The sequence below is a fragment of the Pseudochaenichthys georgianus genome, chromosome 6 (genome assembly GCF_902827115.2).
Source record: "Pseudochaenichthys georgianus chromosome 6, fPseGeo1.2, whole genome shotgun sequence".
NCBI lineage: Eukaryota > Metazoa > Chordata > Actinopteri > Perciformes > Channichthyidae > Pseudochaenichthys > Pseudochaenichthys georgianus.
Genome location: NC_047508.1, coordinates 43787276 through 43807352, shown reverse-complemented (window position 1 = coordinate 43807352; position 20077 = coordinate 43787276). Strand labels below are relative to the sequence as shown.

The window sequence follows — 20077 nt, the reverse complement described above, 5'->3', positions numbered from 1 at the left end:
CTGATTAGGCTGCTTCTGGAGGCCCTAAATTGAAGGTTTTTCTTGAGTTTTTTTGTAGTTTGGATGAAAATTGCATGGAATCTCCGCAGCCTACGGCCTGGGGGCACTGCCGATTTTAATGAATCACATGGTTGGACACCATGACCCTGTGGACGACAGGCTTAAGGCTGACCAGACGGGCGAAGACGCTCTGAAGGACGGGTAGGAGGACAAAGGTCGTGACAAGAGGGTGGACCAAAATGCAGGAGACAGGAATTTTAAAACAGAAAATATTTTTATTTTACTCTTGGTCAGAACGAGGCAAAACAGAAAATAACTTCTCGGAAATACAGAAATTCCAACAATGGCTAATAATTATCTGGATTTTACGACGTGTTCATGCACAACAGTAAATTAAAATGTCAGAGAGGATTAATGAGTCAGGTAGATTAAAATATATTAAACTAGAGTCCCCCTCTGCCCCTACTCTCTCTATAATGGAGGTTGTATTTTGGACTCTATTTGAACAAGGGTGATGGAATCCACCCTAAAATCACCCACTGGCTATATAAATAAACTTAAATATTACCACAAGTTATTAATACATTGTACTGATTCAACCAGTAAGCTGTAATCAACTTGATTATAAAGAATAATAATTACAATTAAAGGTAACTTTTCTGGCATGAAAAACAAATGCAGGCATGGAGTCTGTTTCTCTGGCCACCACGGTGACTGAGATAGATGAGCTGTGTTTTCCTGTAAGAAAAACATGAATTCCCCCCATCATGATTAAGCATGAGGAAAAAAACAGAGCGGACTGTTACTTCCTGAATCCAAGGCGCCAGAAGTCCCAGTTAGTGTGATTATTAGTTGTTGTCTTGGTTACAGGGAAAGGGAAGTTTGGGGCTCTCTGCTGGAACTGCTACCCCCGCGACCAGACCACCGATGAGTAGGAGAAGATGGATGGATGGTCTTGGTTACAAGTTGGAAAATGAAGCACCATGTTTCATGCCGCCGTACAGATTCTCCCTCAGAAAGACCAGCGTCTTCCTCCAGGCATCTTCCTGAGCGCGAGAATGTGCCACCAGCTCTCCGCCCCACAGAGCCATCACTGCAAAGACAACAAGCCAAACTATAGCAGTCAAAACTCAAAGTCCTAAATGTAAGCACCCTAACTTTGATTCACTGAGAAATACAGTACTGCAATATCACCTGGTACAAGTGTTAGTCAACAGCTTTAAAATCAAAACAGCTCCACTTGTTAAAAATATGCTCAAAGATTGTTGGTCAACCCTGTCAGAGACTCTATGACTCAGCCTTTCATAACAACTTAATAAGGCTGTCCAACAACATCACCTCGGACCCAAACCATGTTCTGAACAGAGCATATGAACTGCTTCCATCTAATGGGAAATACAGGGTCCCTCAATTCAATAAAGTCAGACTGAAGCATTCTTTTTGCACCAGTCAATCCTCTCAGTAAATACAGAGCCAGATCAAATGCACGCTGAAGGGTCTTTGAGCATGTTTTCTCTCACTGATTGTGCTTTCATGCATTGTGTCTTGATATGTGTCTGTTGATGTGACACATGGAGCTGCTGTGATGCAAGTCACATTTCAGACTTGATCTGACCATTCAAGTATTATCGTATCCTACCCTTGGTTGGTGGGTTAGAGACCGTTTTGAAGGTGCTGGCTCGGGCGAACGGCGTGAATGGAGGTTCGATCAGGTGACCGGCGTTCTTATAGGAGAGGACAGTCAGAAGGTGGCTGTTCCCCGCCCGCTCCATCATCTCTTTCATCTGCAAAACAGGAAGTTAAACACATAATAATCTCATATGTCTTAGATATGTCTTTTACTTCTTCTATTGTTTCTGTTGCCATCATCTGTTAACTGTATATCTCGGGCCACACTGTCTCCAATGACCATCAATAATATAATGATAAGCTTCAAATAAATAAAAAAGTTATTAATATGCGTTTTAGACTGCAAAAAGTTGCATGTGCTCACTGTTAAATAATAATGATGACCCGCAATTAAAAGCAAGTACTATGATAGCGTATAGAGCCGTGCAAGTCCACAAAATAGTCCTGCAAATATTTCAGTCCGCTCACAATGCCCTGTTTTGAACGAGATCTTAGTGAAATATTATGCCAGCTTCATAAGAAAACAAAAAACATTTCGTCCGAGAAGAGAAAAACATAAATGGGTTTAAATTTGGTTGAAAAAAAAGAATAAAAACTATTACACCAGTTTGATCCTTGATATACATATATATGTGTTTTAAAACAGAATGAGATTTAATCAAATGTACATGGCAAGGATACAAAAATGGGTTGTTCATGTATCATGTAGTTATCCATGTTTTCGGTGTTTCATGTCATGTTGAATAACTCACGTCCATTGCAGACTCGTAGGAGGGCCAGTTCTGATCATCCTCACCAACAACGAGCAGCAGAGGACACTGCAGTCGTCCCATCTGCTCAGAGACACACAGCAGCAGCGTTTCAGATTGTAAATATAGAAGTATAACATTATCTACATAGCTTTAGCCCTTTTGTGCTTTCTGGGATTTTCCCTTTCCTGTAGGGTGTTATAAAGGTTTTTGTGCATGTTGATGGTCTGCAAAGGCTACATTCCCAAAGTGTATTTCCCACACACTCCACAGAGCAGACTGGGCTCTGGTTTCAGACAGAGGGTGAAAATAGGTGCTGCAGCACAGGCAGTATGAGAAAAATAAAGAGCTTTTTGAACATTAAAGCATGGAGACATGTCCCAGTAGAGACACTACATACTGATATACACCTGAACATCAGCAGGAGAGGACTCTTTAAAGTAGAGACACTACATACTGATATACACCTGAACATCAGCAGGAGAGGACTCTTTAAAGTAGAGACAATATATACTGATATGAACCTGAAAATGAACACAAAAAGGCCCTTTTATATAGTATACAGTTTGTAAAAAAATAACAGAACAATTGGTGGTACTCACCTCCACTTTTAGTGAGGGGTCTGTGGGGATGGGCAGCATCAAATCTCTCCAGATCACTTGGTTATTCTCGTCAAAGCGAGTCTTATAAGCGTTTCTGATTTAAAAAACAAAATAAGTTGTCTTGATGGTGGCAATATGAAAATATGATAGGCTCATTAAAATCTGCAGGTCATTCTCTAGAGAAAAAGAAAGGCATGAAGATAACAGAAAGCAGATTAACTTACCCGTGAAAGTAAGTCAGTATTTGTTCAACACTTGCACCAATCGGCTGCACATGACTCCCACTGATACACACTGCACAGCTGAGCTAGGAGACAGACATACAGACAGACAGACAGACAGACAGACAGACAGACAGACAGACAGACAGACAGACAGACAGACAGACAGACAGACAGACAGACAGACAGACAGACAGACAGACAGACAGACACACACACACACACACAGACAGACAGACAGACAGACAGACACACACACACACACAGACAGACAGACAGACAGACAGACAGACAGACACACACACACACACACACACACAGGTCAGACAGCTGCACAGAATCAGGAAATCGGTAGGATAATACATGATGGTTCTGATCTCTTGCGGGTACTACGAGAAACTTTTTATCCACGGAGCGACCTCCAGACCTGGTGGACTACATTTTTGTTCGGTCCTTAGGAGGACCCTCTAGGGCAGTGTTTCTCAAACTTTTTCAAACCAAGGACCACTTAACCAATAAAAAAACACTCGCGGACCACCTAACTCCACAAATATCCCAAAACACATCGTTTTTCTAGAACAGATTATAAATCGCCTGCAAATGGTACAAACAAGTGACAACATGTGTGACGAAGGTGTTGCCCTGGGCTTTATCATGCAATAGAAAGTGAAACTTAAGCTCATTCCATTGCGGAGATATTCCCGCGAGAGTGCGGAAAACTTAAATGTATTTATTTATTTCAAATGTGAAATGTTACCAATATACTCACGGACCACTAGGGGGCGCTCACTTTGAGAAGCACTGAGCTAGGCCTTATTCCACCGTACAGTTTTTACTAATTTGTGGCACTTCCATTCAGGTTGTTGTTGAGACGTTGAAGCAGCATATGGACCAAATGGAGCCAGCCTAGCGAAGGGTGCAGTTGGGCAAAGGGGGCTAAGTTATTTGGGCTAGCACATGGGGGGCGGGCAGGTGCAGCCACAGGTTGAAAAGACCTACGGCATATCAGCCTGCCCGATGCTCAAACCAAAAGAAAAGAGGTCAGGATGTTTATAGAGCTGGCTGGCTACTACAGAACACAAACTAGTGTAATTCCAGTGTTTTCTTAACTGACCTCAATGGGTTCCTCAGATCCGGTCAAGTGAACAGAGCTGTGTCAGATGGCATTTGAGAGGGCCTTTTACCCATTTCCCACAAAAATGTGTTCTGTTCCAGTTCCGCGTTGAGGCTAGAGTTAGTTTGCACTTGGTTCAACCCTTAGCTTCAACCATAAAGTCAAAGACCCCATAAAGTGACAAGTGAAGAAAAACGTTTTAAAAGATAGTGTTGTCAAACAATAATCTTAGCATGTCCGTGGTAGAGACAAGCTCTTATGGTTGACGTACATTGATGGTATGCAGTTTCTGTGAAATGAACAGACTAAATACAACAACTTGTAAAGATCTGCACTAATATGATGAAAGTCACTAAGCTGGTCCTACCTTTACAACCTGGGAGTAAACAGCCATTCCCAGAGTGACAGTGGTGCCAAAGGAAAGACCCAACATTGCGATCCTGCTGCCGAGGATCTGAGGGTGTTGCTCCAGAACTCTATAGGCCGTCTGCAGAAGGGAAATATGTCAACAATACATTCATACATTGTTGATGTAGAACTGTATGCTTTAAATGACATGTATATACACGGATTTCCCTCACTGTTGTTGAGGATAAAGCTTTTGTACATCTTATTAAGAGTAAATATAACGTTCAGATGGACACGCAACTGCAATGAGATGTTCATGTTCTTGGGAGTTTAAAAAAAACTGTATTTTACCGTAGAAGCTCATCTGGTTTACCTCAAAGTAATCATTGTCCACAATTTTCCCAGTTTCCTTAGTGATTTGAGGTGTCAGGTAGTCGAGGGCCATCGAGGCGATGCCATGGGAGGCCAGCAGCGCTGCCCGGTACTCCACCAACTTCCCTCCGCCCCCCCAAAGGTCCAAGAGTCCGGGGAAAGGTCCAGGTCCTTCAGACGAGTCAAGACACCAAAGACAAATCAGAATGGATACAATATAATCTTCATTCTTCGGACAATGATACGATATTTGCTGATATCACAAAGACTTCCACGATAGAATTTGATTCAATTCAGGGCCTTGAACCTTGTCCCCTCTAAACTCCCCCCAGAGGACACTTCCCTTAAAGGTCCCCTATTATACTGTTTTTCATCAATATATTATGTGTCTCAGATATATCCAGAACCTGTCTCTGATTGGCTGAAACACCAAACAGATCATTGCAGCATTACCCATAATCCCCTCTGTTTCAGCCCTGTTTCCAAAGTGCTGATTCTCTGTCTGTTACTTTAGATGAAAACAAGGAGCCCCTCCCCACGCCCCTCTGAGAGACATTTGGTTAAAAAGATCTCAATGGTGCTCTAGAGGAGATTCAGGTGATTCATGATTATGACATCATAAAGTGGCCAAAATCTGATCAGCTCATTTTCAGACAGGTTTTTATAGAAATGGATCAAAAAGAGAGAGAATCTTTGTTCCTGAAACTTTCAGAGTCTCTTTCCACAGAGGGGACACATGTTGATGTAGAAGAGACATGAAGAAGAGGGGACACATGTTGATGTAGAAGAGACATGAAGAAGAGGGGACACATGTTGATGTAGAAGAGACATGAAGAAGAGGGGACACATGTTGATGTAGAAGAGACATGAAGAAGAGGGGACACATGTTGATGTAGAAGAGACATGAAGAAGAGGGGACACATGTTGATGTAGAAGAGACATGAAGAAGAGGGGACACATGTTGATGTAGAAGAGACATGAAGAAGAGGGGACACATGTTGATGTAGAAGAGACATGAAGAAGAGGGGACACATGTTGATGTAGAAGAGACATGGAGAAGAGGGGACACATGTTGATGTAGAAGAGACATGAAGAAGATGGGACACATGTTGATGTAGAAGAGACATGAAGAAGAGGGGACACATGTTGATGTAGAAGAGACATGAAGAAGAGGGGACACATGTTGATGTAGAAGAGACATGAAGAAGTGGATTTTGCATAGTAGGTGACCTTTAAACTATCCCCCAGTCCTACCTGAGGGCAGGAAGAGGGTCGCAGTGAGTTTGCTCTCTGTTATCGGGACTCTTCGAACGCCGGGCGCCATGTACCATCGCTCTACCACCACACTGGCCAGCAGCACCTGATCCAAGAAGCCCCCCATCTGGTGACCCTGGTACACCGAGATTGTGACTACCATGGGAGTCTGGACGTTCATCTTTCTCATTCTGAGGGATGAGGAGAAAGAGTCAACTCTAATACTGAGTCTGTATTGATAGGTATTATTTGGTACCAATGTTGGCCTACCGGAGCCCAGATTTGCTGCCTGGAACTGGTCTGAGGCTCCACAGCAGACCCATCTGTTCAACCCCAGAATATGTCCCGTCCAGACTGGGATCCTCTGAAACTGTATCGTAAAAGTGCATTAAATAAACTATAGGGAATGGGAATTTTGATGCATTCTTGGGCGAAATGGCCATCTTTTTAGGGCTTCTGTTTTTCAGAGAATATTAGCAGCCATCAATATCAACCACCTTTCACCGGTCATCTGTCAGCTGTTTTGAATCCAAAACAAATAAAGTAGGCGCCAAAGATAAATACCCTCACAGAAAGAAGCACCCAACAGAGGCAGAGGAGCATTATATTACAGGTAAATTAACGACATTGAGAAGAAAGGTCCGATCACAGTATCTGGTGTTTGGAAATCTTTGGAGGACCATGTCCAATTGACAACAGGTGGGTACAGGACCTACAGACCCAATGACAGCTTTCATCTGTACAAAGATGGCTAATGCTAACCGAATGGTAAAAAAATAGTTTGTTTATCACGCACAAATTATCCATCGGTACATTTGTGTACACTTTGACATTACATGTTTAAAAGCGTATCCCCTGTGTAGTGGTTTTTCCAACTGAGGTTCTGCAATTCATTTTGACACTTGAAGTTAAAAGTCATCAGTTGGCTGCGACCCAACGCATTCAGTGTCTTTTGCTGATGTTTACTACCTCCCCGTCGTTAAGGTTCCATGTTGGAGAAAAAAATGAAATGTAATCTCATGGTACTTTTTATTGTTTAGGTCGTTGGTCTTGGGATTGATTGTAACCTCCATCAACAGTGCTTACTGACCATGGCAAAACGATTTAAGCTGAACTGGTTAACGCTTTTCCGCTCTCCTTACAGGTTAGCACAAAGATAACGGACGCTGAAGTCCTCCAAAGATTGCCGACTCACTGTTGATAACTTCCCATTACACAAACTTGACCAACATTTTTTGAGGGCTGTTAGAAAAATATCACTCATCACTGGCTTGAGCTTCAATCTCAGGATCCATTTATTTGTGATCCTCTCCAGAATGGAAGTAGTCATCACATACAGAGCATCAACTAGTTCCTGAACAGTGTCCTTCACATGCTGATACACAAGAGAGGGAGTCACACAGTCACAAGATGGAGGAATAGAAAGCAGTATTCAATGTTTACTTCAGATTAGCTCCACGTCAGAAATGAGCATGCTTGATGTCTCTCTCCATAGAGGCTGAATCATCATGCTAATCACATAGCTATCATATGCCTCAAACAGTCTCTACTAGCTAATCATACATCCTGTCATGTACACAGCTACAGTTGGGATACCTTTGTTAGCATGTGGACTCTGATATTGGAAGAGTACATTCAGTACTTTCCCAACAAGGGTCTTACCGTTCACAGTCCCGGTGGCGTTGGCAGTGTAGTGAGCAAAAGCCTCCCAGCTGTGTCCGTCTTCACACTGGTGGAGGGCGTGGATGGTCAGCTGGAACCCAGGGAGGAGGTTCTGGACCAAGACGGTGAACTTCTCATCCACAAGCCCTCTGGACGGCTGGACCGACAGCTTCACACGAAGCGGCTTCATGCTCATTCTGAACTGAGCCGACAGACAAAATAACCAGAAAATGTTACTAAAGATGTCAGAAAGGACAGATGCCACTTTTGATTCCAATTATTAATTTGTATCTATGTATATATCTATCTATCTATCCATCCATCCATCCATCTAGCCAGCATATACTTTAAATCCAGATACCTTAACTCCAGTTGTCAATCAAATGTTAAGCTTCTGTTGCAAAAAGGAACAGTATTTATATATTGATTGCATTTGAGTAAGGAAACACTAAAGTGAAGCACAAATACCTCAATTTTAAATAAAGTAAAGATCATTAGGATTATTAATGAGTATGATTTGCAGCATCTGATATTTAAGAAGTGTGTTACATTTGAAATGGCAGAAAGTCTTGTTGCAATTTCCAGATATTAAAAGAGGTCCTTTGAGTTTCTCTGGTAATTATCAATAGTAGCAGTTAAGGGAATACTGTTCAAACAATACTTGTGTTTGTGTTTTATATTGATTTCTCTGTTTTATCCTATCATAAAGGGGAGGACTAAAAGGGCTATAAACAAGGGCTGTTTAGAGTAAACAGGGTTTTATTGCCCTATGGGGGAGGTGTAGGTATGCAGGACAGGCTGCTAGGTGGGGGAAGAGTATATTCTGCTTAAAATCTCTAGCATGTCATGTTTCAGGGAAGTCTACATATCTTGAATAGTATATGTGTGGGTTTAATTACTTTGTATTCTGTGTAACCAGAAGTTGGAGATATGAGAGATGACATATTTGTGTTATCTTTGGAAGCAAAGAAATATCCTTTAAGACACATCTGAGGTATCTGGAATGTGGGGGGGGGGGGGGGTGGAGGCTGAGTAAACTCCACCCCTTCCTGTTTCTGTTGGTATGAAAGCTTATTCAGCTTTTTGTTCTGCCTCTCTCTTCTCGCGCCGCCCGGACCGGAAGGTCGTGGCAGCCCGTGAACAAGGGCCAGGAGTAGGCATATTCCTGACATTACGCATATGATATGATATGGCTTTGTATGGTAATGTATTGATTGTATTGCATTGTTATATTACCATTAAAGTAGATTATTGTTTTAACGGATACTTGTATGTTCTGGATTCCTTCCTGTATGATAACCAGCTTGTTAGGGACGCGCGGAGATTTGGAAAGCGGACCAGTTGTCCCTTAAAATCTCTATCAAATGGTGACCCGACGTGTCTGATAACAAAGCTGAGGAAGAATCCAGACGACCGGAATGGGTCGGGAACAAACGCTTTTAAACATCTCAGACAATCAGCAGGGCCCTGCAACTACAAATAAGGTATAGATGCTAAAACTTTAGGATTGTCTGTAGGCGTTTCACAGTGTTTTTAAAGTTTAAATGGAATATACAATGCATATTTTACTATGTTAGGAAAGTTATATACAAAACGTGAACGTTGATGAACGTTGATCGCCAGGTAGACAGAAAGTCCGGCGTAACGTAAATAGAGCAGTTTGGCGTGGATCCACAGATATACTTATTCCTGAGTGGCGTGGAAACGGTGCAGTTTGTGGGTTGCGAGGTTATATTCCTGCACGACAAAACCTGGAAACTCGATATTTTAGATCGGGTTGCCGTTTAAAACTGGGGTTAAATAACAGACCAAGGCTGAAAGCTAAAAGCCAGAGGTCTGTTATATGTTGAATCGGGGAAAGAGAACGCGAACCTCACCGAAATTGTGACGGGACCGGCTCTCGTTTCCCTTTGTCTGTAAACTTAATTTGAAAAGCTAACGTGTGATATAGGGCTCGCTAAGACCTGGGTTTTATGCCCCATGGAATGGTCACATTCTTCATGGGTGTCGAAGCATCATTCGCGGTCTTGCTTGTCTGTTGAAATAAACATCACATTATCAAGCTGGACAAACTGTACGGGGAATAAATCTGTGTGATTTTTACCTAAAATACCTGTGTGAGCGATTGTCTGTGGAACTCAGACAATGCACTCAGAAGAGTGAAGCTCATTTGTGCTCTGCTGCTGCCATCTAGTGGCTGAAAGGGGGTTACACACCCTGGACATTTTTTACAAGGGAAGCACGTTAATAGTAACAATGACAATAGCCCAGTATATTAATACAAGTGAACACATATTAATTAAATCAGATAAATAAAAGCGAAGTGAATATGGAACGTCAGAATGGTTAAGACAATTCTGAAATTCCAGGGAGTTACCGGGAGCAATGGGAACAGATTAAGAGATTGATTTTAAGTGGAATCAAACCGGGGGCTAAAGAAAAGGCTTGTACATTTAAATAAATAAGAAACATTGCATTGTGAATTTTGTACTATTCGTCATTAACTGATCATTTTACTCAAATATATTTCAGAGGAACTTAATTGCATACAGTAACGTTGAGGGAAAGTAGAAAGTAGTTTGCTAAGTATATGTAGTACATGCAGGTTAAAGATTCAAATTGAATATAATAGTGGATTATTCCACCTACATTACACATAGAAAGATGAGAATTTGTTAAATATTAGATAACGAACTCACTGTAAGAAATATATATTGTAATGTTATTTAGGAGTTGTATTGATCTGTTTCTTGATTGTTCTGTCTGTTGGTTGTCATTGTTGATTAGTAAAGACCTTGTTTTATGTTGGTAAATGTTTTGGTATACCAATAGTTTGTTGATAGTTGTTGAAAGAAGCCCCCCTTCTCTTGAAAAGGCTGAGAGCTCCAGCCGGAGCCAGTATTTGTACTTTCTGATTCTGTAGAAGAGTAGACCCTTTGTTTCAATCAGAAAAAGAGCAAGCTATTCATCATAATTGTATTTTTAGGTTATGAATAAAACAAAAAGTAGTAGCCTAAGTGATAAGCAGAAGGGTTTTTGAACGCTTGTCAGTCAGAAGGAATCTATTAATGTTTATATGACTGTTCACATTACGGTGTATATTTCCGGAACGGCCTTTCACAATAAAAGCCAAAGGCCGCTGTTCGCCAGAGATGCCTTCACAATAAAACAGTAATTAGCTTAACAATATATTTAACTTATATTACGTCCTTAAATATTGATTTTAATTCATTACAGTTTTCAAATACGGCACGGATTGAATACAGTTATTTGTGTATTCTGTAACCTCAGCATGCTTGTAACACAACTTAGATAAACAATTTGAAAATGAATAGAATTAACCAAGTAGATAAAAGATTAGTATAGTGGTTAAGGAGGGTGTCTTTGTTTTGCCTATTAACTTAGAACTGAAGTAATAAAGAATAGGCAGACTACTATCATTAGTTTGTTTTAACATTCACATGTTTCAGCATTCCTGACCTCAGCCGTTTTATTTTGTAACCCGTTGGGAGAGAGATTTAAATTGAGTTTTTCTCAGTAGCTGAATGTGATTACAGCAGCATTGGATAGTTCTGCACCACCTTTTGGGTTCTCTGAATCAGTGTGTTGGTGAAGAGTTGCTCACTGCGAACAGAAGAAGTGTGCAAAGAACGCATCTCTGAGGAGATAATTGACATTATGCTTGTGCCTCGTTGTCAAGGCAACAGTGGTGTGAAGAGGTACTGCGGTTTTGGGGGATTTCTGCCGTACAGAGGACAACGTGTGTCTGCCAAGTGATTCCTTCCCTCATCTCAAAGCCAGGGAGAGTTTCCTTGGAGCCCACTGACCAGGGCCGGTCCTAGCTTTTTGGGGACCCTGCCACTGACTACAGCTGCATCACTGACTGTGCTCATTATGACAAGATCTTGAGACATGCTTGTCTCAGATTGTTCTGGAGGAATGATGCAATGATTTTACGGCATAATTGTGCAAGAGTTTCCCAGGGGGTGGTGTAGAAACCTTAATGCTTAGTGTTTAGATAAGAGGCTGTTTGTTCAAATGATGGTCTGGAATGCTGAAAAGATTAAAGTTGAATATTTTTGGTTAGCAAACAAGACATCTGATTATTATGTCACACATAATAATCTTGTTATAGAAACTAGCTATGGGTAAAACATGTGGTTGTTATACCATTGTTATCATGAACAAAAGATAAATAAGGAAATAGTATCTGCTTAAAGATGAATGGATTTCATATCCTAGAGGGGATTAGTTATTGTGAATACTCCACAAGGTATCTACTAATGTATTGTAAAGAACTTGAATTGACTTGATAAATAAGTGAAGATAAGAAGATGTATTGACCATAAATTAGTCAATTGGTAAATAAAAAATAGCGGTAAAGAGGAAAACTATTAAAGTGAAGTGAAAAATCATCCTAAAACACACTGATGGAAAAGGGGGAAGGCATGATGGAAGTATGCACTAGACTTTTTATTCATGTGTGAATTTGGTAGTGTTTTAATTTGTTACAGTATTGATCAGTTCAAAGGGAGAGTTTTAGTAACAGCTCTATAAGATCAGACAAATATTTATTTATATAGGTCATGTTGAAGGGAAAGCTGGTTCTAAACAAAATATAGTATTTCAATTTGAGGTACTGGTTCCACCATTGTGGCATAGTTATTACCATAGGAGGGCTTTCGGATGGACATACGAAATGACTTCTGTTTTTAAATCCTTGACAAAGTAGGGAGTAATTGTTGCATGTTCGGACACCCAGGGTTCCACGCACTGTTAAAGAGGGTAACATTGTTCTTTAAGTGCACCAGAATTGAAGATAAATTAATAGAATGAGTTATGGAAAACATAGCAGAGCTTTACAGATCCTAGTAATGTTTTGACACAAGATAATAGTGATGTACACAAGTTTCTGAAATAGATCTATTAGTCATTTTAATACTAATTAGGTGTAAATGAATTGCAGTAGTAGTAGTAGTACTCTAAGGAAGTGACATTTTTTTGGCTAGACACTTTTCAGGGAATGTGGGAAACAGCTGTTCCAATGAGGGGTTGGAGATATCTTGAACATTATAGTTGTAATTGTGAATTAATAAATGATGGCGCTCCATATATACAGAGTTTTATAGACGGAGGATGCTGGCCTGTGCTGGAACATCTCTGCAGAGCACGACACATGGCCAAAAAGACTGAGACCAACTGACCTTTGACCCTGACCGACAGGGTAACTTGGGAAGGCACTGTCAATGACTGACTCTGAGGTGTACCTGACCAAACCTGGCTTTACAACCTGACAGTGTGAGTGAGTGTATGTCTGCATCTGATCAGTGCAACTGCATGATTTAAAACAATGACTAATCAAGCATGTTTTTGGACTAACACATTATTTCTGGGACTCTATGTGAAATGAGAGGTTTCCTAACATTCCACAAAAGGGGAAACCGCACATGTGACCCGTTTCTAATCTGCTTGATATTTCACTCCCACAGGAGGTGGCGGTTTGCAGAATGTGAAACTCAAACTAAAACATGAAGATTCTGTTTCTTTTAGGACTGAAAGCGGGAGAGAGACACTTCATTTCACTGAAGTGTTTACTGTGGAAATGAAGGATGTACATTTGGGAAAAATGTTTGGTATTTTCTTATAATCCATTATTACCTGAAGGTTTTCTTCCCATACTGGATTTTGTTTACACATGAGTTAATGTGTAAAAAAGGGGGAGTGTAAACTTCACAATGTACATTTTTCATTTAGGGACTGAAAGGAACCGGCTGCCCCAACTCGATTGTTCAATCTGACCATTGATTGACAGTTTTGGAATTGACCTGCTCCATATCTGGGGATAAGATACTGTTTGATGAATGTTGACATGTCTCTAATATTGATTGAGTTATAGCAGGTAACACAGATAAAGAACCAGTGGCCAAGGGGCTACCAGAGAGATGTAAGTCCAGAATGGAATACTGAAGAAGCTGACCTGTGAGTAATGTTTCAACTAATGTTTCAACTATAAGTACAAACCACAGACTGCCTGTGTCATGGCGAATACAGTCGCTGGTTTATTTATGTTTGTATAGGCCGTTGTTGTGAGCGTGGTCGGTCGGAGAATATACAACGTTAGCTTAGCCGATCTCCATTCGGAAAACACGTATTTTAAAAGGTTTTTCGCCTGCCGTCTGTCTGCAGACTTGTCAAAGCATTAATTCATCGTTTTTACTAACCGGTATCAGTATGTTGTTACTTCGGCATCATTTTGAAACGTGTATTACAATTAAATCACGGTCAAATATGTTCATCTTGTTGTAGTTGTAGCCCCTTTGCCAGCGATTCTCTCTCTAGTTTAGCATACTCAGCCCGACTCAGCCTGGTTGTTGGCCCGCTAAGAACCTCGATTTTATGGGGCCATAAAAACTGTGAAATAGTACCCGCTAGCCGGAACTACGCCAAGTGGAAACACAACCAAAAACGGGCCGGATACGGCACGCTTAAACCGCGCTCCGCGCTGTAGTAGAAATGCACCATTAATGTAGGCTATATAATATCCTTGTAAGAGACATTTAGGCACATTATTTTATGGTAATGAATTATGGTTTTGTGAGCCAATTGAATATTCTTTAATTTAACTTAAATGAGCTGAATAACTATGAATTATTATTATACTGTTTTGTAATGTGTTATCTTGCTTATGGACAGCTCAAGTTTATGTTTTGTTATTATTTATACAAAGCAATTGTAGGGGCGTGCTCAGGTATAAATGACGCTGCCAGCATGACACAGCAAGAAGTCTAGAGAGGAAGTTGGAAAAAGTTTTTGACCGCACACATCCGTAAGACCGAGGGATCTTGTTTGTTTATTTGTTTTAAATACCCTGCAAATGTTGCACGTCGGCAGTGGGCCGCCAGCTGATCTATTGCACCTCTCAAAGCACCTGAATGGAATGAGCAAGTATCTGATTTCTTGAATATACGCAAGTCAATACTCAAACTCGCCTCCTAGACCAAGTGGCCTTTCAATATTGATATTCATGTTGACGATGATAAAAATAACCTTACTGTTGCATTTAACTCTATATTAAATTATGTTGGTTTTTGTCAGAGTGTAAATAAACCAACCCACTGCTATGATCACACTCTCGACCTTGTTCTGACTTATGGTATTGAAATTGAGCAACTATTTGTCGAACCGCATAATCCTGCTTTATCCGACCATTTCTTAGTAACTTTTGAAGTACTGTTACGAGACTACAAAGCATTAGTCAAAAGCTCTTGCAGCAGAAACCTATCTGTTAGTGCTATAGCCAAATTTAAGGAAAAGATTCCACCAATACTTAACTCGATAGCATGTCTGCATGTAGGGGAGGACACTTATACAAAATGTACACCACCCCAAATTGATCATGTTGTTGATAGTGCTATAGATGCGCTGCGAATAAAATTAGACTCTGTTGCTCCTTTGAAAAAGAAGAAAATAAAACATAGATTAGCTCCATGGCATAATGCCGAAACCCGCAAAATAAAGCAAAAGTCTAGACAACTTGAAAGGATATGGCGTTCCACTAAACTTGAAGAATCTCGTTTAATTTGCCATATTACTCTCAATGAATATAAGAAAGCACTGCGTAAAGCGAGAGCAGCCTACTCTTCATTAATAGATGAGAATAAGAATAATGCAAGATTTCTTTTCAGCACTGTAGCCAGGCTGACAGAGAGCCACAGCTCGATTGAGCCTTCTATTCCCATAGCACTCAGTAGTAATGATTTTATGTGCTTTGTTAACGATAAAATTGTTACTCTTAGAAACAAAATTAATGACCTCTTGCCTTTAACCAGTATAGTGTTATCAACAGCTCCCGGAAACGTAAGTTCTATTATTACACTAGATAGTAAACTAGAATGCTTTTCAGCCATAAACCTTGAACAATTACATTCAATGATTCTCTCTTCTAAACCATCAACGTGCATGTTAGACCCAATTCCAACTAAGCTGTTGAAGGAAGTTTTTCCATTAATTAGCACTTCTTTATTAAATATTATGAATATGTCTTTATTATCAGGCTATGTTCCACAATCATTCAAAGTAGCAGTGATGAAACCGCTTCTTAAAAAGCACAACCTCGATCCAGAGGTTTTAGCCAACTATAGACCTATTTCTAATCTTCCGTTCCTCTCAAAAATTCTTGAGAAAGCGGTCGCAAAACAGATGTGTGATTACTTAAAAAACAATGATTTATCTGAAGATTTTCAGTCTGGCTTTAGAACACATCATAGCACAGAGACAGCTCTGGTTAAAGTCACAAATGACATTCTAATAGCCTCAGACAAGGGACTTGTCTCTATTCTCGTTTTGCTCGATCTCAGTGCTGCATTTGATACTATCGACCATGACATCCTATTGCAAAGACTAGAGCACTTAGTTGGCATACAGGGAACTGCTTTAGGCTGGTTTAGGTCCTATCTATCTGAACGCTCTCAGTTTGTACGTGTTAACGATGAATCTTCCACGCAAACCAAAGTTAGCCATGGAGTGCCACAGGGCTCAGTGCTCGGACCTATTTTGTTCACATTATATATGCTTCCGTTAGGCAATATTATAAGGAATCATTCTGTAAACTTTCATTGTTATGCGGATGATACTCAACTATATGTATCAATCAAGCCTGATGAAATTAATCATCTAAATAAAATTCAAGACTGCCTTAAGGACTTAAAAACGTGGATGACCTTTTGTTACGAATGGGTGAAGCAGGTAGGACTCAAATGCAGAATAACGAAAAGCGAGCTTTATTAAATAATAAAGCTGTGGCAAAAACAAGGCAGAATCCAAAATATCCAAAGCAGCACAAGGAACACAGACCGTGGAATAACATGGAGGGGAAACAATGAACCGACATGGAACACAGGGGAAGACAAGACTAAATACACAGAAGGGTAATCACAGAACAAGACACAGCTGGGCAGGGGAGGAGAAACACAAGGACAACAGGTGAACACAATCGGGTAATCAAGGAGGGAAACAGACATAAAGCAGACAGGCAGGAAACGGGGGTGAACACTTTACACAATAAAACCCAAGGACAAGAAAAACACCAACACAGACAAAACTACAAACGTGACAAAACATGAGAATCGTGACAGAACCCCCCCCTCAAGGGACGGATCCCAGACGTCCCAAAAAAAAAAGGTCCAGCAGGGTGGGTGGAGGGGGACCGGAGGGAGGACACATAACTAGGGCCAAGAAAGGGTGGGTGGAGGGGGTCTGGAGGACGGGTCTCGGGCGGACGGCCCGGGGGAAAGGCAGAGACTAAGGAGGGGGTCTCGGGCGGAAGGCCCGGGAGCAAGGCAGAGACCAAGGACGGGGTCTCGGGCGGAAGGCCCGGGGGCAAGGCAGAGACCAAGGAGGGGGTCTCGGGTGGACGGCCTGGGGGCAAGGCAAAGTTCAAAAAGGAGCGAAGGCCACAGCGGGCAAACTCAGGGGGCCGTGCATTAGGGCAAAAGCAGCGGCAGGAAGAGTCAGGGGGCCGGGCTCGAGGGCGAAAACCAGACAGCTCCGGAGGCCGGGCAGAACCCGGTGTCGGCCGAACAGGAACCGGAGCCAGTGGGACAGGCTTCGGCAGGATCCCCCACGGAAGAGGACCAGTAGTTGGCAGGACCCCCGGTGAGACAGGTGATGGTGGGGCCTCCAACGGAACAGGACAAGGGGTTGGCAGGACCCCCGGCAGAAGAGTTGTCGGCGGGACCCCCAGAGGAACAGGACATAGGATTGGCAGGACCCCCGGCAGGAGAGCAGTCGGCGGGACCTCCAACGGCACAGCACATAGGGTTGGCAGGACCCCCGGCAGAAGAGTAGTTGGCAGGACCCCCGGCAGGAGAGTAGTCGACGGGACCTCCAACGGGACAGGACAAGGAGCTGGCAGGACCCCCGGCAGAAGAGCAGTCGGCGGGGCCTCCAATGGCACAGGACAAAGGGTTGGCAGGACCCCCGGCAGGAGAGCAGTCGGTGGGACCTCCAACGAGATGGGACAAGGAGCTGGCAGGACCCCCGGCAGGAGAGCAGACGGCGGGACCTCCAACGGGACGGGACAAAGGGTTGGCAGGACCCCCGGCAGGAGAGTAGTCGGCGGGGCCTCCAACGGCACAGGACATAGGATTGGCAGGGCCCCCGGCAGGAGAGTAGATGGCGGGACCTCCAACGAGACAGGACAAGAAGCTGGCAGGACTCCCGGCAGGAGAGTAGACGGCGGGACCTCCAACGGGACAGACATACGATTGGTAGGACCCCCGGCAGAGGAGTAGTCGACGGGGCCTCCAACGGGACAGGACATGGAGTTGGCAGGACCCCCAGCGGAACCTCCAACAGACCAGGACATTGGGTAGGGACTTGAGACATGACTCGAGAGGGGAACTAGAGATGGAACTCCAGAGGGGACTAGAGGAGGAACAAGAGGAGGGACTAGAGGAGGAACTAGAGGAGGGAACTCGAGAGGGGACTTGAGAGGGGAACTATAGAGGGGACTCGAGGAGGGACTAGAGCAGGGACTAAAGGAGGGACTAGAGGAGGGACCTCGAGAGGGAACTCGAGAGGGGACTGGATAAGTGACTAGAAGAGGGACTAGAGATGGGACTAGGGAATTGACTAGAGGCGGGACTTGAGTAGGAACTAGAGATGGAACTCGAGAGGTGACTGGAGAGGGGACTCGAGAGGGAACTGGAGATGGGACTAGAGAAGGGACTAGATAAGGGACTTGGGAAGGGACTAGAGAGGTGACTAAAAGGGGGACTGGAGAAGGGACTAGGGAAGTGACTAGAGGTGGGACTGGAGAAGGGACTAGGAAAGTGACCTGAGGAGGGACTAGGGAAGGGACTAGAGAAGGGACTAGAGGAGGGACTATGGCAGCTGGGACCAGGACTGGGGCCGGAACCATGGCTGCTGGGGCCAGAACTGGGGCTGTAACCATGGTTGCTGAGGCCGGAACCAGGGCCGGAACCATGGCCGCTGGGGCCAGAACCATGGCTGCTGGGACCGGCACTGGAGCCGGAGCCGCTGGAGTACGGGCTGGAATCCTGGCCTTGCATCTTCCAGAGACCTTTTGGAGGCTCCGTGGACCTCCAAACGTCAGACGGGTTCCTGAGAAAAGGTCTGAGGTTGGAACTGGAGCCGCTGGAACCGGAACCGAGGCCTGGACCATGGCTGTGTGGGCCAGGTAATCGAGCAAGGAAACATAGCTCTGCGGGCCGGTACTGGTGCATGGATCCATGGCTGTGGAAACCGGAACTGAAGCCGGGATCATGGCTGTTGGAGCACGGGCTGGAATCCTGGCCCTGCGTCTCCTAGAGGCTCTTTGGAGACTCCGTGGACCTCCAACAGGACCGTAGTCGGATCCGGGGAAAGGGTTAGATGCGTCGGACCAGTCCTCAGGACAACTTGTGAAAAGCTGTAACCACTCCGGCAACGAACTCCTCAACCAAGGTATTTCGGCCACCTCCATTCGTGCCCTCTCGAGAATAGCCTCTTTGTCCTTTCTAGAAGAAGTTCCTTTCCACTCGGCATGATAACATTGAAGGGAAAAGTCTAGATCGAACAGATCTAACTCAAAATCTTCCATATCCGCTGGGTCCATTTTAGGTCGGTTCATTCTGTTACGAATGGGTGAAGCAGGTAGGACTCAAATGCAGAATAACGAAAAGCGAGCTTTATTAAATAATAAAGCTGTGGCAAAAACAAGGCAGAATCCAAAATATCCAAAGCAGCACAAGGAACACAGACCGTGGAATAACATGGAGGGGAAACAATGAACCGACATGGAACACAGGGGAAGACTAGACTAAATACACAGAAGGGTAATCACAGAACAAGACACAGCTGGGCAGGGGAGGAGAAACACAAGGACAACAGGTGAACACAATCGGGTAATCAGGGAGGGAAACAGACATAAAGCAGACAGGCAGGAAACGGGGGTGAACACTTTACACAATAAAACCCAAGGACAAGAAAAACACCAACACAGACAAAACTACAAACGTGACAAAACATGAGAATCGTGACACCTTTTTGATGTTAAACACGACCAAAACTGAAGTTATTGTACTTGGCCCGAAGAATCTACGAAACAAATTATCTAAAGATATA

General features: G+C 43.1%; 1 protein-coding gene across 2 annotated transcripts in view; it reads right to left on the bottom strand.

Annotated features, from left to right (window-relative positions):
• Positions 1–255: 255 nt before the first annotated feature.
• LOC117448364 (peroxisomal succinyl-coenzyme A thioesterase-like) overlaps positions 256–20077 on the bottom strand; it is a 29867-nt gene continuing 10045 nt past the window's right edge. Inside the window, exons 3-12 of one of the 2 annotated variants that reach the window (XM_034085649.2) lie at positions 7952–8153; positions 6560–6659; positions 6290–6480; positions 5037–5206; positions 4683–4802; positions 3205–3287; positions 2981–3074; positions 2382–2462; positions 1640–1784; positions 256–1093 (exon numbers count right to left, since the gene is read on the bottom strand). In XM_034085649.2, coding sequence (XP_033941540.1) covers positions 960–1093; positions 1640–1784; positions 2382–2462; positions 2981–3074; positions 3205–3287; positions 4683–4802; positions 5037–5206; positions 6290–6480; positions 6560–6659; positions 7952–8147 — 1314 coding nt within the window. In that variant the 5' untranslated portion in view covers positions 8148–8153 and the 3' untranslated portion in view covers positions 256–959. The remainder of the gene's footprint in view (positions 1094–1639; positions 1785–2381; positions 2463–2980; positions 3075–3204; positions 3288–4682; positions 4803–5036; positions 5207–6289; positions 6481–6559; positions 6660–7951; positions 8154–20077) is intronic. The other variant, XM_034085650.2, reaches the window with a different exon arrangement.